The sequence below is a fragment of the Condylostylus longicornis genome, unplaced genomic scaffold (assembly GCF_029603195.1).
Source record: "Condylostylus longicornis isolate FDR11 unplaced genomic scaffold, ASM2960319v2 ptg000040l, whole genome shotgun sequence".
Lineage (NCBI taxonomy): Eukaryota > Metazoa > Arthropoda > Insecta > Diptera > Dolichopodidae > Condylostylus > Condylostylus longicornis.
In genome coordinates, this window is record NW_026578009.1 from 5,917,038 (window position 1) to 5,941,762 (window position 24,725).

General features: G+C 24.8%; 2 protein-coding genes across 4 annotated transcripts in view; both read right to left on the reverse strand.

Annotated features, from left to right (window-relative positions):
* LOC129609576 (myb-like protein D) overlaps positions 1-24,354 on the reverse strand; it is a 30,351-nt gene extending 5,997 nt beyond the window's left edge. Inside the window, exons 1-2 of one of the 3 annotated variants that reach the window (XM_055521572.1) lie at positions 24,220-24,354; positions 3,828-4,039 (exon numbers count right to left, since the gene is read on the reverse strand). The gene's annotated coding sequence lies outside the window, so the exon portion shown is untranslated. Of the gene's footprint in view, positions 1-3,823; positions 4,040-24,219 lie in introns of all 3 variants that reach the window. The other 2 variants (XM_055521574.1, XM_055521575.1) reach the window with 2 other exon arrangements.
* On the reverse strand, positions 7,334-10,149 carry LOC129609788 (uncharacterized). The gene is made up of 3 exons (XM_055521909.1): positions 10,082-10,149; positions 7,628-7,998; positions 7,334-7,541 (listed from the first exon to the last, which is right to left on the reverse strand). Exons 1-3 carry the CDS (start codon positions 10,147-10,149, stop codon positions 7,342-7,344), a joined length of 639 nt encoding a protein of 212 aa, XP_055377884.1. The 3' UTR covers positions 7,334-7,341.
* Positions 24,355-24,725: the final 371 nt, after the last annotated feature.

The window sequence follows — 24,725 nt, forward strand, 5'->3', positions numbered from 1 at the left end:
GGATAAAAATTTACATTATATTACCAAAATCTTAAGACCATAAGAATTTTTCATAACTTTGTAAAATTTTTTTTGTTTCGATTTTTGTTTCCCTAATTTGCACTCCTGAAATAAGTTATGTCATGATCCGTACGTTAGCTACTTGCATATAAATTAATGCAATAAGTATAATTGAAAACAATCTGATATTGCATATTCATATTACTTTACACATTTTATTTATTTACAAAATTTTTATAAATATATGTATGTACGTTCGTTTATCTATACATGTAAATACATACATATGTATGTATGCTCCTGTAAATTGAAAAAAAAAAAATAATTTTTCTTAGTTTATGGCGAAAAAAGAAATAGTATTGTTACGTGTTTACAGAAAATTTTTTCCAATATTTTTATTAATTTATTTCTCTTATTTTGTACATGTGCGCATATTTTTGTATATTTTAATGTGTTGATCAATACATTTACAAGTTATTCAAATCGCATGACAATTATTGTTTTGTTACCTATACGTTTATATTGGAATATATGAAAATATACATTTGTATTCATATGATTATTTGAATGTGTTATTATATAAATTGAAATTGAAATTATTAGCATGACATTACAAAAATTTCCGACCCTGGATTTCGGGCTCGTCAATTTCTTTTATGGACGGGCTGATTAAAATGAATTTCACTTTAAACACGTACTTATACAATCTTAAATTCGTGGTTGTTTTAAAAATTTAATTAAAATAATAAAAAAAAAAAATTATACTTCTTGGTTATACAAAGATTAAAATCATATTAAAAACAATTTTCACCAGTCAAAAAAGTGATAAACACTTCTTCATACAATTTCGACTATTTACAAATGTATACTTAAAGGTTTTTTTTATATATTCAAATATATTCATAAATGGTGGGATTTTCTAAACGTAAGATTCATAGAATTTGGGCCGTGTGAGCAGATAAGTAAATTAACATTTCCTCTCTAAACATTGTACTCTGTACTCGTAGATAAAAAATTAGTGTATATTTATACAGGTTGTGAGGATTTATTTCTACGATGAATTACTTATATGATTTTACTTTTGAGAGTATGTTCTTCAATTTGTATTGAAAAGCAATTTATTTCCTATGTTAGCTTTTTTTCATTGTAAAATAAAGTACACACCCATTTTACAATGTGTTCAGTACTTATATACCATATCAAAATTCATAAGAACTGTAAAAAGAAACATTGTATATACGTTATATTATGCGGATTGGATACAGAAAGTGTACATAAATAATTAAATTTAGCGAATATTTTAAAATATTATTTTATTAAATTTGAACATACACACATATGTGATTTACATAAATGTACCTACATATATAATAATATTATTACATACCATATAAAATATCATACAAAAAACATAATGTTAACTTTCCGTGCGTGCTTCCAAAATCTTAAAAAAAAATAGCTAATTTTGAACATAGTAATGTCTTTCAAAAATAAAATTTTTGTTAAGGATATTAGGTACCATGTAGATAGAAACTTTGTTCTTAAAATATTATAATGTTTATATACATGTACGAGTATGTAACAATTTGCAAGCTTTACCTAAAACTAGACAGACGGACGCAAAATAATATATTTAATAGCTCTAACTAATTTTTCGAGTTGTATACATACATGCATACATAATATGATCTAACACTATGTTAGATACATTCATACATATGTACATTTATAAATTAATATTATACATACATATGTACTTCCATATTTATTTTTTTTATTAAATATGTACGTATTTGTACAAACATACTTGCATGTGGGTATCAAAATTTTGCGGAAGAAATAGTGTTGGTAATAAGTTAAAAATTATAATATGCATATACAAGTACATATTATATCCATATTACATACATATGTTTTTATATAAAATATATTTTTTACATCATTAGATGAAAAATAATTAAATCATTTTTATCCAAAAAAAAATTTTTTTTATTAAAATTTTGAAAATTAATTGTTTTCAAATACAAAACACAAGTATAGATGTATGTATGTACTTATATGTATTTACTTATATGTGTGTACGTTGCAAATTATTTAATTGGAAAGAACAAAATTGTGTAATTTTAAACAAATCTCCAAATACATAATAAAAATAAATAGCAGAGTGTATAAAAAATCCCAAAAACAAGAAAAAAAAAATATTTTGAAAATAAGCCTTTGTTTTATTTTTTTTTTATTTGTTTTTATTGAAACAAGTATTCGCGTTTTATAGTTCGTTTTTTTCAGGTATACATAAACACTTTTATATACATATATGTTTATAGTTATGTTATATACCTATTATAAATTAATAACTTACATACATATGTGTATTAAATATTATAATATATTATTAAAATACAATCATCTACATATAGATGGTGCATATGTACTTATAAAAAACAATGACAATTTTACTTTTGTTTTATTCGAAAATAACATAGGTAGGTATAAATGGCTTTGGCATTTTTTAAAACAGCATAAAGTCATTTTGCAGAAATAACGAATCGAAATGGAAATAAAGATCTTTTTTAATTATATGTGCATACATATATACATATATGGTTATACATATTTATAAATTCAAATCTAGCGTATATAATAGAATATAATAGGTGTTTCTTGTTCTTAAGCATCTTAAATGTTTCTTTTTATTCAAAATTTTATCATCAAAATTTCCACGATTTTGGACATTGGTTTTCAGATGATCTTATTTAAAAAAAAAAATATTCATACATACATATATGTGTATGTATGTATAAAAATTTGTTTCTTTCCTATTTACATGCATCAGAATAATTTTGCTATAAGCTAATCTTAAATTTTTAAAACCGTATTTTTCAACGTTACAGAAACAGGTTTCACACATTATAATTTTTCAAAAAGTAATAATACATACGATAATATTACATATGTGCATACACATAAATGTATGGAAGTATGTAGGAAATATCAAAAACAAAATTAAATTTTTTGATCAAAATTAAATATTTTTAATTTAAGAAATTAGCACTTTAATTATTTCAAATTGCAATAAAAAAAATTTTTTTTTCCAATAAGAATTCATTTTGTATTTTATAATTTTTAAAAAAATTACATAGTGGTTTCCTACTACATATGTAGCTTCTTTCATTTGGTAAATTAGTATAATTCTACATTTTATGTAAGCATATACATACATATGTACATATTTATGAACTTTATCTACATAAGTACATGTATGTGACAAGTTACAATATTTTAACAAAAATTTGTTTTTTCTTTAAAAAAAAAAAATTTTCGATTTTAAATGGAAGTTTATTTAAAAGAATTCTACTGTAGAGAGTGGGTATATATACATATATATATCAAACAAAATTGGTGTGTATTTTAAAAACAAACACATGTGGATTATGTATGTATATTTTATTATTGACAACTGGTAAACATATATACATATATAATTCTACACTCTTTATATAAAAGTATATATAAGATATTATATACCCACATTCACAAAATATGTCATAACCATACCGTATAATCTATGAACATACATATTTTTATATATATTGTATTTATGTATTTGCTAATGTGTATATTTATCTTTTTTTTTTTATATGCAATATTATATTATTTATAATATTTTATTCGATTTCGTAGCATATATATGTATACATATTATTATCATTATTTTTTTTTTTAACTTTTTATATATAATTATGTAAAAAAAAAAAAAACATGTAGGTACAAATTTGTACAATTTATATATACATATATATATATATATATTTATTATACATACATACACTGATATATTGCGATGATTGCTTGAATTTCTGTATTTTTGTGTGTTGCTCCACTAATATTTAGCATTTCTTCATTCGTACAGCTATTTTGTGTTGAATCTATTAACTTCTCCACTCACAATAAGTTCATAAAGAAAAATATAAACTTTTTTTTTTTGTTTTGTTTTGTAGCGTTTTCCTTATTTTTTATTTTTGGCTGTTCTTTTTATTTTCTTTTTTGTACAAAATAAAAATTTTTTTTTTTTTTATTATTAAAAAGTTATTCTTTTTCTTAATTCTTTGTATTTTATTATTATTTATATATTATTATGTATGTACATATGTGTGTAAAAATATATGCATTTAAAGGTTGTTCAAAAAAATTTTAATTTTTATAAAATAAAGAAAATGAAATTTAAAATAAAATTTTCTCTCTCCAAATGTTCTATTTTCTTAAAAAGGTATTAGATTTTTTCTTTGTTGAAAATTCCGTTATAAGAAGAAAAAAATTTCTTATTTATAAAAGTTTTCCCCCGAAAATAAAAAAAAAAAATTGTACTTTAATTTATTTTTCTTTTTTCACTTTTTTTTTTGGGAATTTCTCTAATATGTAATTGCTATGCAAATTTTAAAATGCATGAGTAAAATAATTTCAGTATCAAAATAGATTTACAATAAATTATTTTAATAAAATTCCTCTTTTATATTTTGTTAGAAAAATTTTTTATACAAAACTTCAATTTCAAAAAAAAAAATTACATAAAAATATAATAAAGATAACAAATATAATTTTATTTTTATCTCTTTGACTTTAACTACAGTGAAGTCATCCAAAGAACTAATCGAATGAGAAATATTTTAATGAAAACATAGCAGCAAAAGAGCCAAAAATACTTCATCAAACACACACATATACACGCCCATTTATATTTTATATCTTTAAGAATCAAACACACAAACACTCTTATAAAAAATAACAAGGTATATTAATGAACAAAAAGCACGATACCCATATAATATTAAAAAAAAAAAAAAAAAAAAATCCTATGTATTTATTGTACATATATATATATGTATATAAGAGCGCATGAAAATAATTTTTTTTTTTATAACAGCGAGTACGCGAAAATTTTATCATTGTGTGCATTTTATAAAAAATAAAATAAAAAAAAAAAGAACATACATTTTTGTTAAACATACTCATATACTCACTAAAGTATTGAAAATAAAGAAATGAGTCGTCAAAACAAAAATAATAAAAGACAAAAAAAAAACAAAACATAATGTGTGCTCATTCGTTTTTATTCGTATATTTATCGTACATAATCGTCATTTCTATCTCATTTTATTCAAAACAAACTGGACGGGAACGGGATGATTATTTTCTTATTTATTATTATTCTTATTATTATACATATATTTTTTTCATTAATTAATACGGCTTTATTACACACACACTCACACATGTTTGCACACATTTTACAAAACACACACATATACGAATTTCAATCCAATACATTACTATATTAATAAAAATAATGAAGTGATATGTATTAGGTAGATACAAAACAACAGTTAAAAAAAAAATTTCTTATTTAAAAACAATAAAAAAATAAAAAAAAAACGGTACTCAAAATAGAAAATGAAAACATTTTTGTTTTATTACTGCTATCTATGTGTGTATGTTCATGTACTTACAAAATAAAATTGATATCTTGGACACACTCTTTTTCTTGCTCTCAATTTTTAATAAATTTTAATCAGTTTTATAAATGAAAAAAAAAATTGTTTTTACTATTTGTATTTGTCATGTTAAAACTACTTTCTGAGAAAGCTTGAGTGAAATGAAATTCTGAAATATTTTTCATAATCAATTTTTGTATTTTATGAGCACAAAAATACATACATAAATATGTACATTTATATCTTTCAATATTTATGTAAAAACAGACCAAAAAAAAAAATATCGAATTCAAACATTTCCCATGAATATATTAATGTTTTTCACAATTTCCAAACATACATACATGCATACATTGTACATATGCATTTGTGTAAATAAAATTTCCGTTAATCATTGAACAGTATTGGATCCAACAAAACAGAACTGAAACAAATCAAAGTCCATAAACAATTTTTAATATTCATTTGTGTAATCTAACTAAATTAAATAAGTTTAGTAAACAAAACAAAAATTAGACTATCAACTCTTCCAACCTTAATATGTAACTTAATTTCTTTTGTTAAATTTGTCACATTATTTTCTAAGAAATATGCAAATAATACTACGCCTATAAAAATAATATCGTCTGCTGAGAAATGAAACAGTGTATAAAAAAATATATAGTTTCGAGTAAATTGCATTTAAAGTTTTTTGAAAATTTAAACTTACGTTTATGGCCTAAAAAGTACATAAAGCTTTTTATATAAGTTATTTTGAAAGACAACACCAAATTTCTAAAACTTTTAACAAAACATTTCCACTTTTAAGAAATTATAGATTCACATGGATCATAGTAAATTGTGGTTTTGAAAGTTTAGAGTACCTCTTACACTGTTTTACTTTTGAAGATAATTGTATGAAATAAATTATACACTGTTTCATTTTATTTTTTTTGTATGGTATACACCATTTCATTTTTATGTATACACTGTTTTATTTTTAACATAAAGTTTATTCAATTATCTATTTCGACAAACAAAACTTTTTTTATACAATATATTTTACAAAAGTAAAACATAATATTCAAAAATCAAAATATCAGCTTTCCAAAAATTTCATAATGCTTAACTTTACAAAAAAAATTATATGTTTTTTCATCTTCGGAATAATTTGGTTCATCTAATAAATTTTTTTGTGTTAATTTCTTTGGCAGATTTTCATAAAATTCCTTAGTGTTTGCTGGGAGAAGGCCGTTGCGAGAAAGTGATATCAAATCTCGCTTTTTCGACGTACTTATATCTAAACTTTTGAAATACTTTTTGTTTTAATTCAAAATTGTTTTGTACTGACAAAGTAATTGACTTTTTTTCTTTGTATTGGTGAGATCAATTATCGAATAATTTTTTTGCTTCCAATCAGTTTTAAATAATATAACATTTGCATTTGATTTTTCTACTTTAAGACATTTAACTTTAAGCCAACTGATTTTTTCTCCATTGGAATTGTGGTACAAATCGTGATTTAATCCATTAAATAAGAATTTTAAATCATAAAATTCTGAAAAGTTTAGTTCATTGACTATATAAGGATTTTTACGTCTCGCAATTCGTAAAATAGTAGGCCATTCTTTTGGTGAATATATAGAAATTCCTTTCTTGGCTTTTTCAATTGCCGAATGCATGCCGTCCACCTCCATTTGTGTGTCCAGACTCTAAATATTTTATTTCAATTGTTTTGAAATGAAGTGGTCTGCCGCAATAAACAGGAAGAGCTGTTATGTATCTAAAAATAAAAATAAATGTTTTTTGTTAATTACTAAACCAATTTTCAATTATTACTATCGCATCTATTTTTAAGTTTTTTGTTAATTCGTTAATTAATTACCTGATTCGATTTTGTCCACCACAGCAATCTGAATACAAGATGACGTGCTCGACTGTAATAGGTAGTGTTTTCAAGATGCTTTAGTAAAATTGAACCAACTTCATCAGAACTTCGTTCACCATTAATTTCCATCCAAAAGTTACAATAGCCTTCTTTAGTCACCAAGTCATACAAAGTTAAATTGTATACTAAAAATTTTTTGAAAGCTTCTTTACCATTTAGTTCATAACTATAAGTAAAATTTCTTCTAGAATTTCCCGATTTTTTAATTTACCGTGTTTAGTCAGATATTGTTGTCCAGAATTTCGCATCAATTTCCTATGATTTTGTATCCATAATTTTTCATTCTTTTGCCGCTTTCTAACATTGTTCGTGCTTTCTCCTACTTCTGCATTTTCTTCGGCAATTCCTGTTGATTCTTCAACTGTTTTTATTGACACAAAAGCACTATGACCTTCCACGGATTTTGTATTATGATTCCTGATATCATTTTCATCATTAGATGATAAAGAATCGTTCTCGTCACCTAACATTTCGTAGTCGTCGTCCGAATCTGCAGAAAAATCTTGTAAAGATGGTTCTGAAAACTTTTCAATAATTTTTTGCACTTCCTCATCCCGTAATTTTTTATCCGTTATAAAATTTCTTTATTTAAAAACTTTGTTTTTCTTAAATTTTTAATATTTTAACGATTTGTGTTCACTATTTATTTTCACTACCTTCCGGCCAACTCAAACAAATTTTACACAATAAGCTTTTATACGCATAAAATTCACGTGTTGAAATTTTTTGATAATTATAATTTTACTAAATATAAATATATAATAGAAATTTAAATTATATTAAATATAAATTTATAAAAACTGAACATGTCAATCTTTTGTATACACTGTTTTTATTGCATGGTTTGTAAAATAAAGTAATTGCTGATTAAAAATCAAAACAGTGTATGAAGCAATATGAAACAGTGTATAATATTCATACACTATTGTAAATTTTAATTCAACGAAAAAATTTTTTTTTGCAAAAAATTAAAACAGTGTATCAAAGGCCTACGTTGTTTTATATTATAAAAATTTTAGAAAATGTTCGAATAAAATGAAGTAAAAGCAATATACACTATTTCATTTAGTAGCAAAATCGAAAATTGTCAGCTCAATTTTCTAATAAAATAGTGTATAGGTTTATTACACTGTTTCAGTTTTTACTAAAAAATTAGGGTCTGGAAATAAAACAGAGTGAACACATTATACACTATTTATTTACAAACTTTTTTTCCCAAATGAATTATACACTATTTTCGTTTTTCTTTAAAAACCCTATCGCAATCAATATGAAGAGTTACTTAATATAGTTGTACTTATGAAATCGACTACGGGGAATCCAATGGTGATAAAATCGAAAAACAGTGTATACGCATCATACACTGTTTCATTTCTCAGCAGACGATATGCCTACTTTAGTTCATATAGATGGTTTTCATTATAAAAGAAATACCATCTGGCACAATATGCCAATAATAATATTTCTTTTGCTGGAAAACAGCAATGCAATTATTATTATAAATTTGTATTTAAAAATGCATAATAATTTCTTAATTTCAAAATTACATAGTAGCTACATATTATGCCTTCAAATATGTATGTATGTAAATGGGAACCGTAATTAAATACTCATTAAAAATCTTTTTTTGCATTGGTTCCCAATTTTAAACGTGTACCTCCATTACACACATATGTATGTACATAAGTGTATTATAATTATTTTTTAGTTAATCAAAAAACATTTAGAAAAATTTTATAATTAAAGGGATTTTTTTTTTCTAACCAAGTTTCTTCAGTTCAAATTTTAAACACTTTCCTTTGATTTCTTAAAGGTTGTTAATTTGATTAACTTTTGAAGTTTTGATTTGACTTTTGAAATTTTTGGTGAGTGTTGAAAAAAGATCAAATGAAAAAAATTTACCAAAGAAATAAAATAGCCCCATATATTTGTAAAAATGTCTTTTATCATCCAAAATATAGCTATGATATTCACTATTATTATGATAACCACTATTATTTGTTTCAGGCTGTAAATGATAAGTAGTGTACATATCTGCCTATATTCGATAAATTTCTAAGAGAGCAAAAATTGTCCTTTAAAGAAGAATTGTTGCATAAAAATATGTTCATAAACTTGAGTTAGATAAGTAACAGTTTGTTAGTTTCTCTTTTAAATAATGTTTTAAAAATCAAACTTTTGAGTTTGATTGTAGCAAACGATTTTTGAATCGTTTACTACTTGCAGCTGTGCTGATTGCTTAAAAGATTTTTTAAAAGGGATTTTAAAAATTGTGTATGTTCATAGTTGAAAATACATACATCAAAAAATATTTGGCCATTTTTGGCCTTTCTTTTAACTGATATTTAGCCCTTTTTCAATTTTACTGATCCCAACACTGATTTGACCATATGCATATTACATACCAACAATACATACATTTTACATTTTTTAGTTCATTTTGTGCATACATGATGTCTATATATTTAAAAAAAGAATTTGAAAATAATTTTTAATAAATTTTGGCAGAACAACATTTCAAAAATAAAACAATGTTACAAACATTCTTTTTTTTTCGTATGAATGCATTAAAGTAAGGGTAATAAGTAGTTTGTAGCATGTAAACATACAAACACACATATTTTCCATTAAATGTCACTTTATGTTTTCAAAATTCTTATCAAACTTTTTCAAATTTTTCTCTCCACTCTCCAAATGACCAGCTCTTCGAAGAATATTGTCATGTTCATGCATGTATGACCAGATTTCGAAAATTATTGTTAATTAAAAGCAAAATTGTATATGGTATGAATTCATATATGTAATTATTACATGTTGACTCCACACTTATGCATATTTCGGGACACAAACACAAACATTTTATTCTATTCCGCAATTCTATGCTTATAAAAAAAAAAAGAATAAAAGCCAAACAAAAAGCTTTTTCATATATGTACTTTCTTACTCTCTTTATCTAATATGTTTTTGTTTTTGTTGCTTTTTTTTTTCAATTTTCTCGTCTGATTTGATAAACCTTGATTATTCACGTGCTCAACCCACACAATGACACCAACAAAATAAATTCGATGACGATTGACGACCTGAACAACTTTAGAATAACAAAAACAAAACCACTGTTGTTTATAATAATAAAAAAGAAAAAAGAAACCCAAAAAACAAAAAGACAAAGCAACCTGGTAGAAATAAGATTTTGCGCAAGTAATTATTAGATATTGTTTTTGTAAATTTTATACTGTATAGTGGATATTGTACATAAAATACACATGCAACGCAAGTATATAAAAATATTTACTTACTATATGCACATGGATCATGCATGCACGGACGTAATTTCCGTTTTTTTTTTTTTTTAATTATTTGTTATTGAAATTTGTGTTGCTTGCTGCGTATGTGTTGTTATTAGTATATTATGTATACCGAATTGTATTTAATAAGAAAGTATATTGTTGAATATTTTCAATGTGTTCATATACATGTGCATGTGCACATCCAAATGTAAGTATACGTACGTAATATTTTATGTAGCTTCCCAATAATTTTACATAAATAATATCAAAATTAAACCTATTATATATTATGTATGAGTACATCCGTATATGCAGATATAATGAAATATAAAATACATCCATGCATATACCTTTATAATATGTACAATATAAAATTTGAGAGCAATTTTTTAAAGTTAATTTTACCATAGAATAGTCGAACCCGGATATACGTAAACTGTTTGCTTCATTTATTTTACAAAATTTATTTCATTTACCCGAGCTTTACATTTATAAAGAATTCGCACGTACTAGCTTCCAACTGCACAATTTGTCCAATTATACAAATTTATTTGGAGAAATAAAAATTATGGATATTTGTTTTTTTTTTTTGTATCAAAAGCCGCCAAATCTACAAACTTAACTAATAATTTGATATCAAACAATTTTACTGTTACAGACACTGTTAGCTCGCAGAATAACGCTTTGGCATAAATACTTTCAGGGATGTCCCAAATAAAAATATCAAAGAAATTTTTGAGAAGACAAAAATTTTTTATTATCTCGTAATATGTTTGAATTCTAACAAGATTTCCTTTTATGTTATTATAAATGTAACCATTACAGAAAGAATTTTCCATTTATCCGGGTTTTTTATGGAATGTATATAATATGTAGATACATGCATATATAAAATAAACTGAAGCTAAATTTTGAACTGCTTTCGATCGACTTTTGAATGCCAACATGTTGCTTATATGTGTGTTCGACTGCATATACAATTCTCCATAATATAAATATGAAACATCCAAACACACTTGACTAATAAATATTAAGTATGTATTTTGATAAGTATGTATGTACATATGTACATACATACTTATGTATAAAATCATTTTAATATAATTTAATTATAATATTGTTAGTAATTTGAAAATGGTTTTAGTTGTTGTACATTGTACCAATATTTTCTTTAAGAAGGTATTAAAATTAATTAATAACTAATTTTGGTCAATTAATTTTCAGTTTTTTCGGTCATAGGCCTAGTATATATTGATGTGCACATAAAGCTTGATAGATAAAGATTTTTTTTTAATTTTATTAAAAATTATGTGCGAAAATGTTCTTCTTTACATGGAAGCATTTCAATGGACCGTGGATATTTATGGCAAAATTTTATGCCATTACAAAAAAAAAAAAGAGTTAAATGTTAATTTTAACGGTCTATCAAAACAAAATTCGAAATATGACCTCGATCTTTTCAATAATATACATATGTATGTGTGTGTGTGCGTGCGAATATGGTTTTATTAACATATGAGATGACATATTCTCTTAAAATTTTTTCTCTCTTTATGGGTTTTGTTTGAAAGAGAGAATAAGTATAAAGTACACAATTCACGAACAGTGTTCCCACTCGGAAAAAACAAAATGTATCCAATTTCGAGAAAAAAATGTATCCAACCTCGTAATATAGCATTATTATAATAAGTCGTCTTATTTTGTACAAATTAACCCATAATTAATATTAATTTGCTTTATTCCACAATATGAGTCTTGTTGTTTATAGTAAATTCTTTAAGAAATCACATACAACTTCTATTATATTTTAAATGTGAAAGCTAAGGTCAGAAAAAACATATGCATATATGCCTTCTGTAGTTGTTGAACTATGCGGTAAAGACGATTGACCATGACAACGGACAAATTTTAAAAAATATATACATCCAATGCATTTTCTATTACATCTAGCTAACACTAAAATATTTTTGGTACGTTCTTGTATAAATTTTCTAAATTTGAATACAGGAAGAGGCAGTTAATAAAGTATCTTTTTTACTTTCTTGTAAAAAATTCGGAAACCTGCTTAGAATGGCCAGCAAATAACATTTTTTGTAGATAAAGCAACTTCGCGATTTAATATTAGCAGCATTTTAACTGTTTTGTAATATTTATTTAGTGTTTGAAAAAAAATGTATCCATATTTCAGCAAAATTTTAAAATGTAGCCAATTTCGGCATTTTAGCAGATTTGAGTATCTTTGTATCCAAGCTCAAATTTAAAGCAAAAATGTATCCAAATGGATACAATTGTATCCAAGTGGGAACGCTGTTCACGAAATTTGTTTAGTTTCTTTGTTCTTAATCACACTGTTTTCTATTTAAATATGAATTTGCTTAGTGCATATACAATGTGCAGAAAAGAAATAAATAATTACGCAATTATTGATATGCATTATAAAATTGCTATTCTGTTTTTAACGCGGACTAAATTAAATGTAAAATACATCTGAAATTTGATTAAAAAATACCATCTTAGAATTATTATTTTTTTTTTTTTCGAAAAACAACTAAATTTTTATAAAGAAAACATGTCATGTATTAGTATGTTTTGCAATTATGTATTATAGTTTATAGTGCTATATAAGAAGACATTTTTGTAAGTACTCAATAGAATTGAAGCTGTTTCAAAATAAAAAGCTTAATAATCACAAGCGCTATTCCAAAATGAAGCTTGGAGTGTAATAACTAAAATTGTGTTCTGTATAACACTATGAACTATATACACAAATTAGATCTGTATGTGTGTATTGTATGAAGAAATTTTGTTACAGTGAGACAGCTAAAAGAAAAACTACAGAAATTTTAGGGATAATTTGAGAAAAGTTACAAAAATATATGCATATGAGTATGTAAAATAAATGTATGTACTCTACATTAACATAACAGAAAGATCCATATATTATGTATATGCATGAATATAGAATGTAAGTATGTATGTATGCATTTACATTAAAAAAATGTTATAAAAAGCAATTTTATAATAATTTTAGTTTCTAAATTTTAGCACAAAGTGTTGAAAAAATTATATATTTTGCTTATTGTTTTATTACAATGTTCTCGAAAGAGAGAACATTGTCGTATTCTGTACATACATGTTCAAATAAGATTTTGTACGTAGTAGCTACTTTATTTATCGAGCACATAAAAGGACTAAATAAAACTGATACATGAAATTAGGGATAAGTAGTCTTCTTCATAAGGTTTCAAATATTTTACATATGTATGTATATGTATGTTCGTTGTAGCGAATACAGTGAGTAAAATGTCAGCAAAATTACGACGTCACAAAATATGAATCAATTTGTAGGAAAGAACTTATTGATAAAACCCAAAAAATTAACAACTCAAATATTAGGCGACAAAATTGAAATTTTTTTTTTAATAAATATTCTTCGTAAATAAGTAATAAAAATACTTATATATTGTTAAATATTACGAATTAATTAAATACTTTTTTTTTTTTGGCAAAAATAATTTTGATATTATTTTTCAATAATAAACATACACACATGTGCACAGAACATAATAAATTACACATATTTGTAATTAGTATGAAAATATAACTATGTACACGTGAGATTTGTCAGCTGGTGTTTTTTGTTTTGGCTTAAAATTGGGAGCATAAGGCAAAATACATTTTATTAAAAATGCAACTAAAATTTGGGTGGGGGGGGGGAAAAATTAAGTTGAAACTTTGATATCATACACGTATGTACATACATATGTACTATAAATATACTAAATTTTAATATTGTAATTTATAAAGTTAAATATTCAAAGGTATTTAAATATAATATTGAAAAACTTATTAAAAAACAAAAAAAAACATTTTTAAAAATACAGTCAACAAACACATTTTTATTTTCGCTCATTTTTCACTACACCATTTACAAAATTTTAGTATTTCCTATCTATCAACATTACCTGACATTGCAAAAGATATTATTGTAATGTCATGTACTCATATTTAAAATTTTCAAACCTATTTAATTGAATACAGTAAATTCTTATTTAATTTTTACACACTATTAGAATTTTATTTATATATGTATACGTAAATATGCATGTTTTATAAATGTTGTGTATGAGATTTTTTTTTTTGGCATAAACTTTCGTGTAATATTAATATACATATATATAGTAGTATAATAACCCTAGGATGACACAAGAAGGAGATAGTATTAAATGGCATGCATTTAATCACTTTTATACAATGCGAGTAAGAAGAAAAAATGTATGTATGTATGTATTTTTGTACTACACAAAACGACAATTTTGATTGCGGGTGCATTCAATTATTTTTCATGTCACCTTCCAATTATATACATACATATGCATAGTATAGTATAGTATGTACTAAAATTTTAAAAAGTCATATTCAATTACTATATTATAGATCCCATAAACTCCTATATATAAAGATGTCTGTGATTATACGCATATGATTGCACATAGCTATGTACCATATATTATGATTACTGAATTTATTTTACTGTTTTTTTTACTCACAATTTTCGGAAGTATTAGTACGAGAGCATTATACTAGGTATTTGTAGTGTGTATATCAATTTTTTTTTTGTTTTTGTTTACTTTATTGTTAAATTTATTTTTGCATACATAAAAAAATACCAATGTTCTCTCTCAAATAAATTTTTTACACTACAAGATGTTAAAAAAAATTTTTGGTAAAAAATTGATATTTTGCGATATTTTTGCGTGGCCAATATTTGTAATTGTGGCCCAACTCTCATACAAATGTAAACATAATTATATTATGTATTTGAACGGTAGCTTCTTGCTCATTCTCTTTATACCTTAGAATGTCTAGGCCTATATTTTTATTATGTCAAATTATACTGGGTATATTATGAATGTGTGCAAGTAGAAAAAAGAAAATATTTTTTTTTTTTTTTTTAATCAAAAATTCTGACGACACATTGTGGATTGTGTTATTAAAAGAAAAAAAACAATAAACGACATTTAATGTACATAAATATGTATGTATGTATGTATAAGTATATAAATTCACTACATTAATTAACCATTTATTAACCGCATACATACTTACATTTGTATGTGCATATATATACGTGCTTACACATTAAATTAACTTAAATTTCGTTATTCAAAAGGTTAATGATCCATTTATAAGCATATTTTTTGAAAAATATTAATAAAATTCAACTGTTATCTTGGTCAAAAAAATAATTAATTTGCATTTACCTACATACATATATGCACATATTGATAAATACACAAAATTTATATGATTTCATAATTATAATTACTTTTATAAAATTATAAATAATGCAAACATGGTACTAAATTATGTACATATGTACATATACACAATCATACACAAATGAGTGTATGAATGTTCGGATATATATATATACATATGTAAATAGGTATGCGATAATTAATTAATATAAAATGTTATAATATACAATTTACATACATAGATACATACTTAGGTATTTACACATCCATACATGCATACATAGGTGTATTTATAAGACATTATTTAAAAAAATAACTTTTATTTTGTTGCTATAAAACCTAAAAACAAAGAAAATTTTTTCTTATATACATACATATAACTTTGTATACATACTTTGTATGTATGTATATATGACTGTGTATGAATAAAAATTTTCTAAGTTACACGTTGGAATCACAAACTTTTTTAATTACAAAATTTAACTTTCACAATATGATTTTTAATTTTATTAAAAAAATTCTTGTTTCTCAAAATTTCAAAACACAAAAACAGTAAATATGTATATACATACACACATAAGTACATGAAATAAATTATAAATTTAAATTTACCAAAGAAAAAAAAAATTTTTTTTTTTTCGAAACTAGCTATGTAATTTGTTTTTAATTTAATTTACTCAGTTACAATGACGAATTGAACGAAAATTTTACCATTTTTACTACTCAAATAACATTGGGTTATTAAACCATTTCAAAACAAAATTCTACATAAAACTTTTATAAAATGTTTTTACGGATATGTGTGTGTGTGTGTGTGTGTAAGCAGCTGAGTAAGTACACCTATCCCTTGTATAACATGGTTTAAAATGTTTTCGATCTTATATAGTTTTTATTTGATTTTTAAAAAAATATTCCAATAAATTTAAATAAAACGAGAAAAAATAGAGTTGACAAGGTCAACTCTGTGATACCCGTACGAATTTGTTATTCTGTGTGGGAATAAATATGCAATAACTGACTATGGGACAGACACTATGACATCAAGTTGCCGTATTACCATGTAAATTTATGCAAAATTTCAGTACTGTATTTTTCAAAATACTGTGTGTGTTAAACTACTATTGAAGTTGTATGGCATCTATCAGAAGGAGCCAAGTAAATTTTAACGAATTTCATTAAACACATTGGCCCTGCTAATATATTCGCTTGTGTGAAATTTCAATATTACAGCTTTTATAGTTTTTCAGATATAGCCCAATAAATTTTGAAGTTGTATGGCAGCTACCCGAACCAGTAGCCCGAACATGTCCAATTTAAATAGGGTTATGGCACTTACTACAATAAATTATTTGTGAAAATTTGGTGAACTTAGCTCAAATAGTTTTTGAGTTATTGCTGGGACGGACGGACGGACAGACAAAGCTAAATTAATTCAGAATTCGACGCTGATCAAAAACATACACTTGAGTCTATATCTCAAAGCATTATTTCTTAGCGTTACAAACGGTAAGGCAAATTTAGTATATCCTTCGAACATACGTTCGTACGGATAGAATGAATGAGTTCTTTATAAAAATATTGGCCCTGTCATCATTGTCACAAAAGAAAAATGAATGAAAGGAAAAATGAGTGAAAAACAATTTTTTTTTGTTCCATACAAAATTGCAATGAACGATAGGTTTTTTAAAAAGTGAGTGATAAAAACAATGGTGACAGCTCTTATTATTTTTCGCAAACTTGGGTTAGATCTATTAATAACATTACTTTTGAATGCGTTTCAAGCTTTTAAGATTTACTTTCAGAAAACGATGTTTTCTCTACAATATTATGTGTTATTATATTTATATTATAATTATATAATGTCCGGTGTGTATTGCATTATCTGTCGGTATGTTTATTATCTGTCGGTAGAAAATGAAAATGGCTCTTTCTTCGTTGCCAAGCTAAAAACGAGTTTTTTTTTTTTTAATTTCGAAAGACTTGTAAAAAGTGAAACTTGTAGAAAAAATGTTCTTTATAGAAAAATATTTCTCTTTTATGCATAAAATTGCAGCTTTTTTTCGCATTTTATGTTTAAAAGTCAAATTTTATATGACCATGAATTAGTTGAATTCATACATATTATATATACAGGGTAGCTGGGACTCAATGGTATTCCCGAAACTGGGTGTTAGAATGCATTCAGACGAACAAAAATACACCTGCTAACATTTTTCTTTTTAGACTCTTGTTCTCGAGTTATGGGGCTTTAAAATTGGAACATGTAAAAAACCTCAAGCCCAAAAAGAAAAATGTCACTAGGCGTTTTTTGTTCGTCTGCATGCATTTTATCACCCTGCTTCGGGAATACCATTGAATCCCGGACACCCTGTATATGTATAATTGTTTGCGCTTTCCATGATTGTAGCAAATATTAAAATTTTTAAATTTTATCAATTTCGAGTTAATACTTGTATTATTTTTTTCAATAAATGACAAAGAAGGTGTAGTTTAAGATTGATTTTAACTGTGAACAAGAGAATAAGTGTACATAAAATGTAAACAAGAGAATAAGTGTACGTACAATGTCATTCTATAAAATTAACCAAACTACCAACAGCAGCATGCTTGTAGTTATTGTTTATTAATATGTATGTAAATAGCTTGAACTACAAAAACGAAATTGCTCTCCGCAGTTCATTTAACTGTTTTTGATATTTTAATAATGGTTATTTTAATTTAGCAAAGAGCAAAACTCTGCTGAGACATTTTTTTTTAACTTTCTCATTTTTCTACAAAAGCATGAGAATTTTTATGCCTCCTTTCCTATAGTTAAAATTGGAGGAATGTGTGCACATGCTTGCCTGTATGTATTTTTCAACTTATCAAATTTTTATGCCTATACATAATGTATTTTATTTATGCATATATTGCATATGTGTATCTATGCCCATTATATTGCGATATCACGTATAGTATGACAGCAACAAACATCACTTGGCCCCCGTTAAAAAAACAAAGATAAGCTGTGTAGATTCATTGCAAATTTCTTGAAATTGTAGATATTTATCTTTTTAGAAAACACTTGAAGGGTCTTTGTTAAATTAAATTCAAATTAAAAAAAAAAATTCATTAGATCAATACATTATCGAGAAATTTTGTAATTGTTTTATCAGTTTAGTAAAAGTTTTGAGCAATATTATGAAAATGTTCTTTGAACCCTTACACAATATCATTGATGAACGGTAAATCGTTAATCTTAACGTATAAATAAATATGTATGTATGTACTTCCAAAAATACAGGTTTGGTTCTTAGTAAGAGGTCACTTTCTAGAGGAAAATTTCCACCAACAGTTTTTTAGTTATTTTCGTTCATAAAGATGATTCGAATATTAAATTTTATGAAATTCTATTGATTAATTTCTTAGATATGCTCAGTTTTCGAACCCATAATTCCATTCATAATTTAAACTTGTTTTATTGACTTATGAACAACATTTCCCGTAAATATGCCAATTAAATAAAGTCGCGGCAAAATGTTAGAATTCATATAGAATGGATCTGCTCAGAATCAAACAAAATTATCACCTATGGTGAAAACACCTAATTTCCTATCTCAACGCTGATGTTTTCGACATTATCTTTTTTCACGTGTGTTTAACATTATATGCAAAATAATGTACAGTTGATTTTGCGGTTCTGCTGTTGTTCTTGGTTAACAATAGATATTGTCCGCCGTTGCCGTTCACCGATTTGGTATGTTTTTACAATTAAAAATGTGAAATTGGTATGTGGTAAAGTTTCACTTATTGAACTTGACATATCTACTCAAATTGATCAATAAACAAAAATGCTTCAGTCGAAATTGACGGAAAACAAGTGCACAAATGGACATCTACTTTGAATAGTTTATTTACGTTTCTTTTGGATGAAAATTCGAAGTTTAAAATTTTGTTCTATTATAATACTTCTCTTATTGTATGCAATCCTGTCGATAAAATTATTTTATCAAAATATTTATGGAAGAATATTTTGTTTATGTGTGAGAATATAGAAAAAACAAGAAAAATTTCCAGGTTTTGTTATATTTTCTATAGAAAACAAATACAAAAAAGATTTAAAAAAAAGAGAGTCTAAGTTATAAAATTAATATTTTAGACCTGGATTTTTCACTGTAGTAATATCATGCTCTCCAATTTTCTGCACAATATTGTATTTATGTATCTCTTATTACGTAAATAACAGTACATGCGTATATTTGTGCACTATTTCTATTTTAAATTTTTATCAGGGTCGGTTTCTAGTCAAAAAGAAAAATAAAATAAATTTGTGCGATTTGAGAAAGTGTTACTTTGATAGGCAATTCTTCGATGATAACAATTCGAGAAAAATCATGTTTAAAATAATTGCAGCGACCATTTCATTATTGTAACTTTTGCCTTTGTTATGTCACAGTACGAAAAGGAAAATTGTTATTTATCTGCATTTACGAATTTTCGCAAAAGCTTTTGCGAGTAGTTTCGGATTTTATCCATTCTTCGTAAATGATGTGGCAGTTTTTGAACAAAAAGTTTAGAAATATGATAAAAAAATTTTTTAAAACCTATTTTAAGGCATCCATTAGCCTGCAATTTGTCAGATAATTTTATAGTTTTGTGTTGTATGTAAATATAAAATATGAAACAAATTTTTTAAAGTTGTATGACAGCTATCATAAGCAATATTCATCCAAATAATCATTCGATATCGTGAATGCCACAGATTTGAAAGGTTTAACTCTGCTTGTACTTGGTTAGCTAATATGAGTTTAATTACTATTTTTTGGAAGCGTTTTAATTTAATCCGATCATCTTGTTTCCTTATACTTTTTTCCTCGTTTCTAGGACAAGTGATTTACTCTTGTTACGTCATGATTTAAAGAGTTCTTTTTATTTTAATTGTATCGTTTTTGAAAATCAACATATTATTACATTCATTGCAAGACACTCATTTGAAATTGGATTTTTCAGCCCATTTCTCCAGTTTTTTTTATAAATTTTGTTGTTGTTGCTACAATTTGTTATTTTGACCTTTTGTCGGAGTGGTGAGTGTAGTCTGTAGTATTGAAATGTGGTTTTATTTATACAAATCTGTATTTTGCATGTGGTCTGAGCATATTATTTATATAATTTGAGCTCAAAATTTGTACTTGTTTATACTTTTATACAATATGTTTTTAAGTATGTATGTGTGTTTTAAACTATCTCTTAAATTTTCCAAAACAACAAATAAATACTCGTAAATAACGAAATGTTTTTATAATTTTTTTTGTTTACAATAATATCAAAAACTTTCTTTGTCGGTCGTTAGTATTCGTACGTATTCACGTGCATTCTATTTTGATGACATAAATAGTCATGCGCTTTATGAACATTCATGTGATTTGTAATAAAATTTTTGTCTTTTTTTTCAGTTTATTCAAAATTTGAATTATTTTTCTTTTGCTTTTGTTTGACAATATAAATATGTATGTATGTACATGTGTGCATGGGTATCATTTTATTTGCTCGATATTATCAAGCAACATTATTATAATAAGGATATTATGCTAATTATGTACATATATAACTATATACATATGTATATATATAAAATGAACGAACAATAATCACTTAAGCATTTTACAACTAAAATTTGTCAGTGCTATTATACATACATACATATTTACAAGCGAGGGTATGTACAAACATATGCATATGCATATCAAGAAACATTTGACAAACATACCACTCTGACTTGTAATCGAGAATTGTAAATGAGCTTGTTTGTGTTGTTTTAGGTAACAGATACCCCATTATAGATTTTATAGACACCCCAGGGAACAGCACAAGTGTAAAGTGATACCTTTGGAATAAAAATTTTATTCAGCGAAATAATTTCATGTCATTTTGTTGAAACATTTCATTTATGTTCAAATCAGAACTTAAATGTATTTAGATTTACTACAAAAATCGTAATATTTTTCTCTACAACTTTGTACTTTGGTTTCTAATCCTATAATATAATGATAAACATAAAATACGAACTTAGCGAATTTGATCTATTAATTATAAATATTTTATGGTTAGTAAATTATTTAATATTAACACTTTTAAAAAAATGGATCATAGCCTAAGTTTTGAACTTGTATTGATATAAATATACGTATGGAGCTTTTATTTCTAGAGAGAACAGTTAATGCAACATTCTAGTTTGCTAAGTTCAGTGAAGCTTATACTGTCGAAGAAATAGGGGGCCAAATATATATTTTGTAAAATTTAGGTTAAAACAAAAAATTTATTTTTACATATTTATGAACTGTTTTGTTTCTCTATAAACAAACATACATTCTCTATAAACAAGATTCTACATCTATTAGAGTTGCCGTGTACAGAAAAATTAATTCAAAAAATATAACTAACGAACAACCAGTTAGATAACGGTAGATCTGAAAAACCTAATCCAAAAGATTTCAACTAGAGTTTTTTATGATACAACCGATAAAATGTGGTCAACAGAATTTCCAAAGTTCCTTTAATATTTACATTTTATATTCCTAATAATATTTATATTTTAATGATTTGATAAAGCTAACTTGAAAGACAACGAAGATACCAAACAAAGTTATTGAAGAAAAAATTATACCTTACAAGAATCTATTTGTACACAACTTCATCTTTCTATCTTTAACAGTCTGGAAGTTATGTCAACAGACGAACGGACATGGCAACCAAAAATATTATTTTCGAAATTATTTGAAAATGTATTAAAAAAATAAGAAAATTTATTTTGAAGTACACATTTGTCATTATTTATAGCATTTTGTGCAGTCATAACTAGGATCAAGTGTGAATGAGAAAAGTGACTGACAAATTGAGCATGAGAAAAGATGTCAATTAGGTATTTTTAAATGTATGCCTAATAATTATATTTATTCACTCATTAAAAACAAAAAATCATAAAATTAAGCAAAATTCTGACTTGTTAAACTTTCCTTTTGTAAACTGACAATAGAAACTATTTTCGGAAAAAATAACAGCTCATAATATTACAAAAAATAAGTGTTATTAGCATTACCATCTGACTAAAACGATATACGTTCTGTTATGCATGTATTATCAATTAGCAAATATTTGGAGAATTCAACAATAAACTTTGTATATTCGACAAAGTTTATTGTTGCTTCTCCGATCAATGTTTATTTTGATTAGAAAAGGTTTGATATTCATTTAAAATGACTTTTCCTCATTTAGCCGTAATTTTTATACTAATGAACATTTTTGAAGAACAAAAATGTACTTTGTATTTTAACGATTTTAGGAACAAAAAATAAAAAAAAAGAAAAGAATAAGTGAATATTTTCCATAATATTTAAAAAAAAAAAAAACTGATTATACACTTGTTATTTTTTCCATAACAAAACAATACGTGTACTTTCTCTCTCTAAAAATAGACTTGCGCATTCGTTTTTTCTCGTTTTTCTAACGGCATTCAAACCCAAGCATTTTTGTGATGTCATTATGATAAGATTACGTGTATTTTCATAAATACATTTTTATTGACAAAGTCCTAAGCTCCCCTTTTAATACCAAAATTTTTTTTTGTTTTATGTCCAAGCTTACCAATTAAGTGTGGGTCATGTAAAAACACAAGAGTACATGTGTGTTTGATATCAGAGAGCTACTATATATACATACTTAAATATTAAGTTCTCAGAGAGAAAAACATCTATGCCAACAAATCAACAAAAATAAAAACTAGGTAGATAAGCATTTCTTTTTTTTTTTTTCGTTTTTTTTACTTTTAGCTCAGTAATATTATTAAATAATGAAAATATTTTTGTCTTTTGGCAACACATACATACAATCATATGCTCTTACAATTGTTTTTATTTTTTAATTAGATAAAAATAGTGATTCATTAAAATTTCATTTGTTTTAATTTTATATATGTATGTATGTATGTAGAAATGTAACAATATATGCACAATTTTCTTTTAAAACATTTTCGGGGAATTCTGAAATTTATTACTATTTTTATTATTCTCTGGCAAAAAAGTTATAAAACGTTAATTAATTCCTGCTTTGTTTATAATTTTTTCTTTATTTTAATAAATTTTAATAAATTTTTTTTTAAACACAATTCATGAACACTTTTCTTTTGTTTAAATTTTAGTTTTAAATAATTCACACATATGTACGTACATTCATGCTTTTATGCTTAGTATAAATTTTAAAATATTTATTAAAATAAATACCTTTAATGGAATAATGAAATCGGGAAATTTCTTCTTTGAAAATTATTCTTTATTTTGGATCTTTTTTTTTTTTTTTGAAGACTTTACTGCTTGGTATACAATACACTACTTAATAATCGTATAACGTGTATAACGTGAAAGTCGAAAAGGCAACAATAAGAAAAAGAATAGAAAAAAAGTGGAAAAAAGTAAATATAAAGCTAAAAAATAAAAAGAATGTAGAAATAGAATATCGAAATATAAAAAGAAATGAACGAGAGAGAAGATAGAATGAATACATCACAAAATTAAAAATACATAAATGCAGGTTGCTCATGACCCCAATAGGGTTTCTTTCTATTTTCAAAATAAGTTTGTATGTGTTCATATTAATTTGAGTATAATGAATAATAAAATGAATAATAAAAATTTTTACCAGGTAGTGTACTTATATCGTTTTTAGGGCTATGTTTTAATTAAACTTATTTCCCAATCGAGATGTTGTGAGTTAGCATAACAAAAAAATT

Excerpts from the sequence above, each read along its gene's own strand:
- LOC129609788 (XM_055521909.1), bottom strand. The coding sequence starts at position 10,149 with ATGCATGAACATGACAATATTCTTCGAAGAGCTGGTCATTTGGAGAGT. Across the intron at positions 7,999-10,081 it reads GGAGAGAAAAATTTGAAAAA|AAATTTTATAACGGATAAAA; the intron begins GTTTGATAAGAA and ends TTTTAAATAAAG. Across the intron at positions 7,542-7,627 it reads ACAATATCTGACTAAACACG|TATACAATTTAACTTTGTAT; the intron begins GTAAATTAAAAA and ends AAAAATTTTTAG.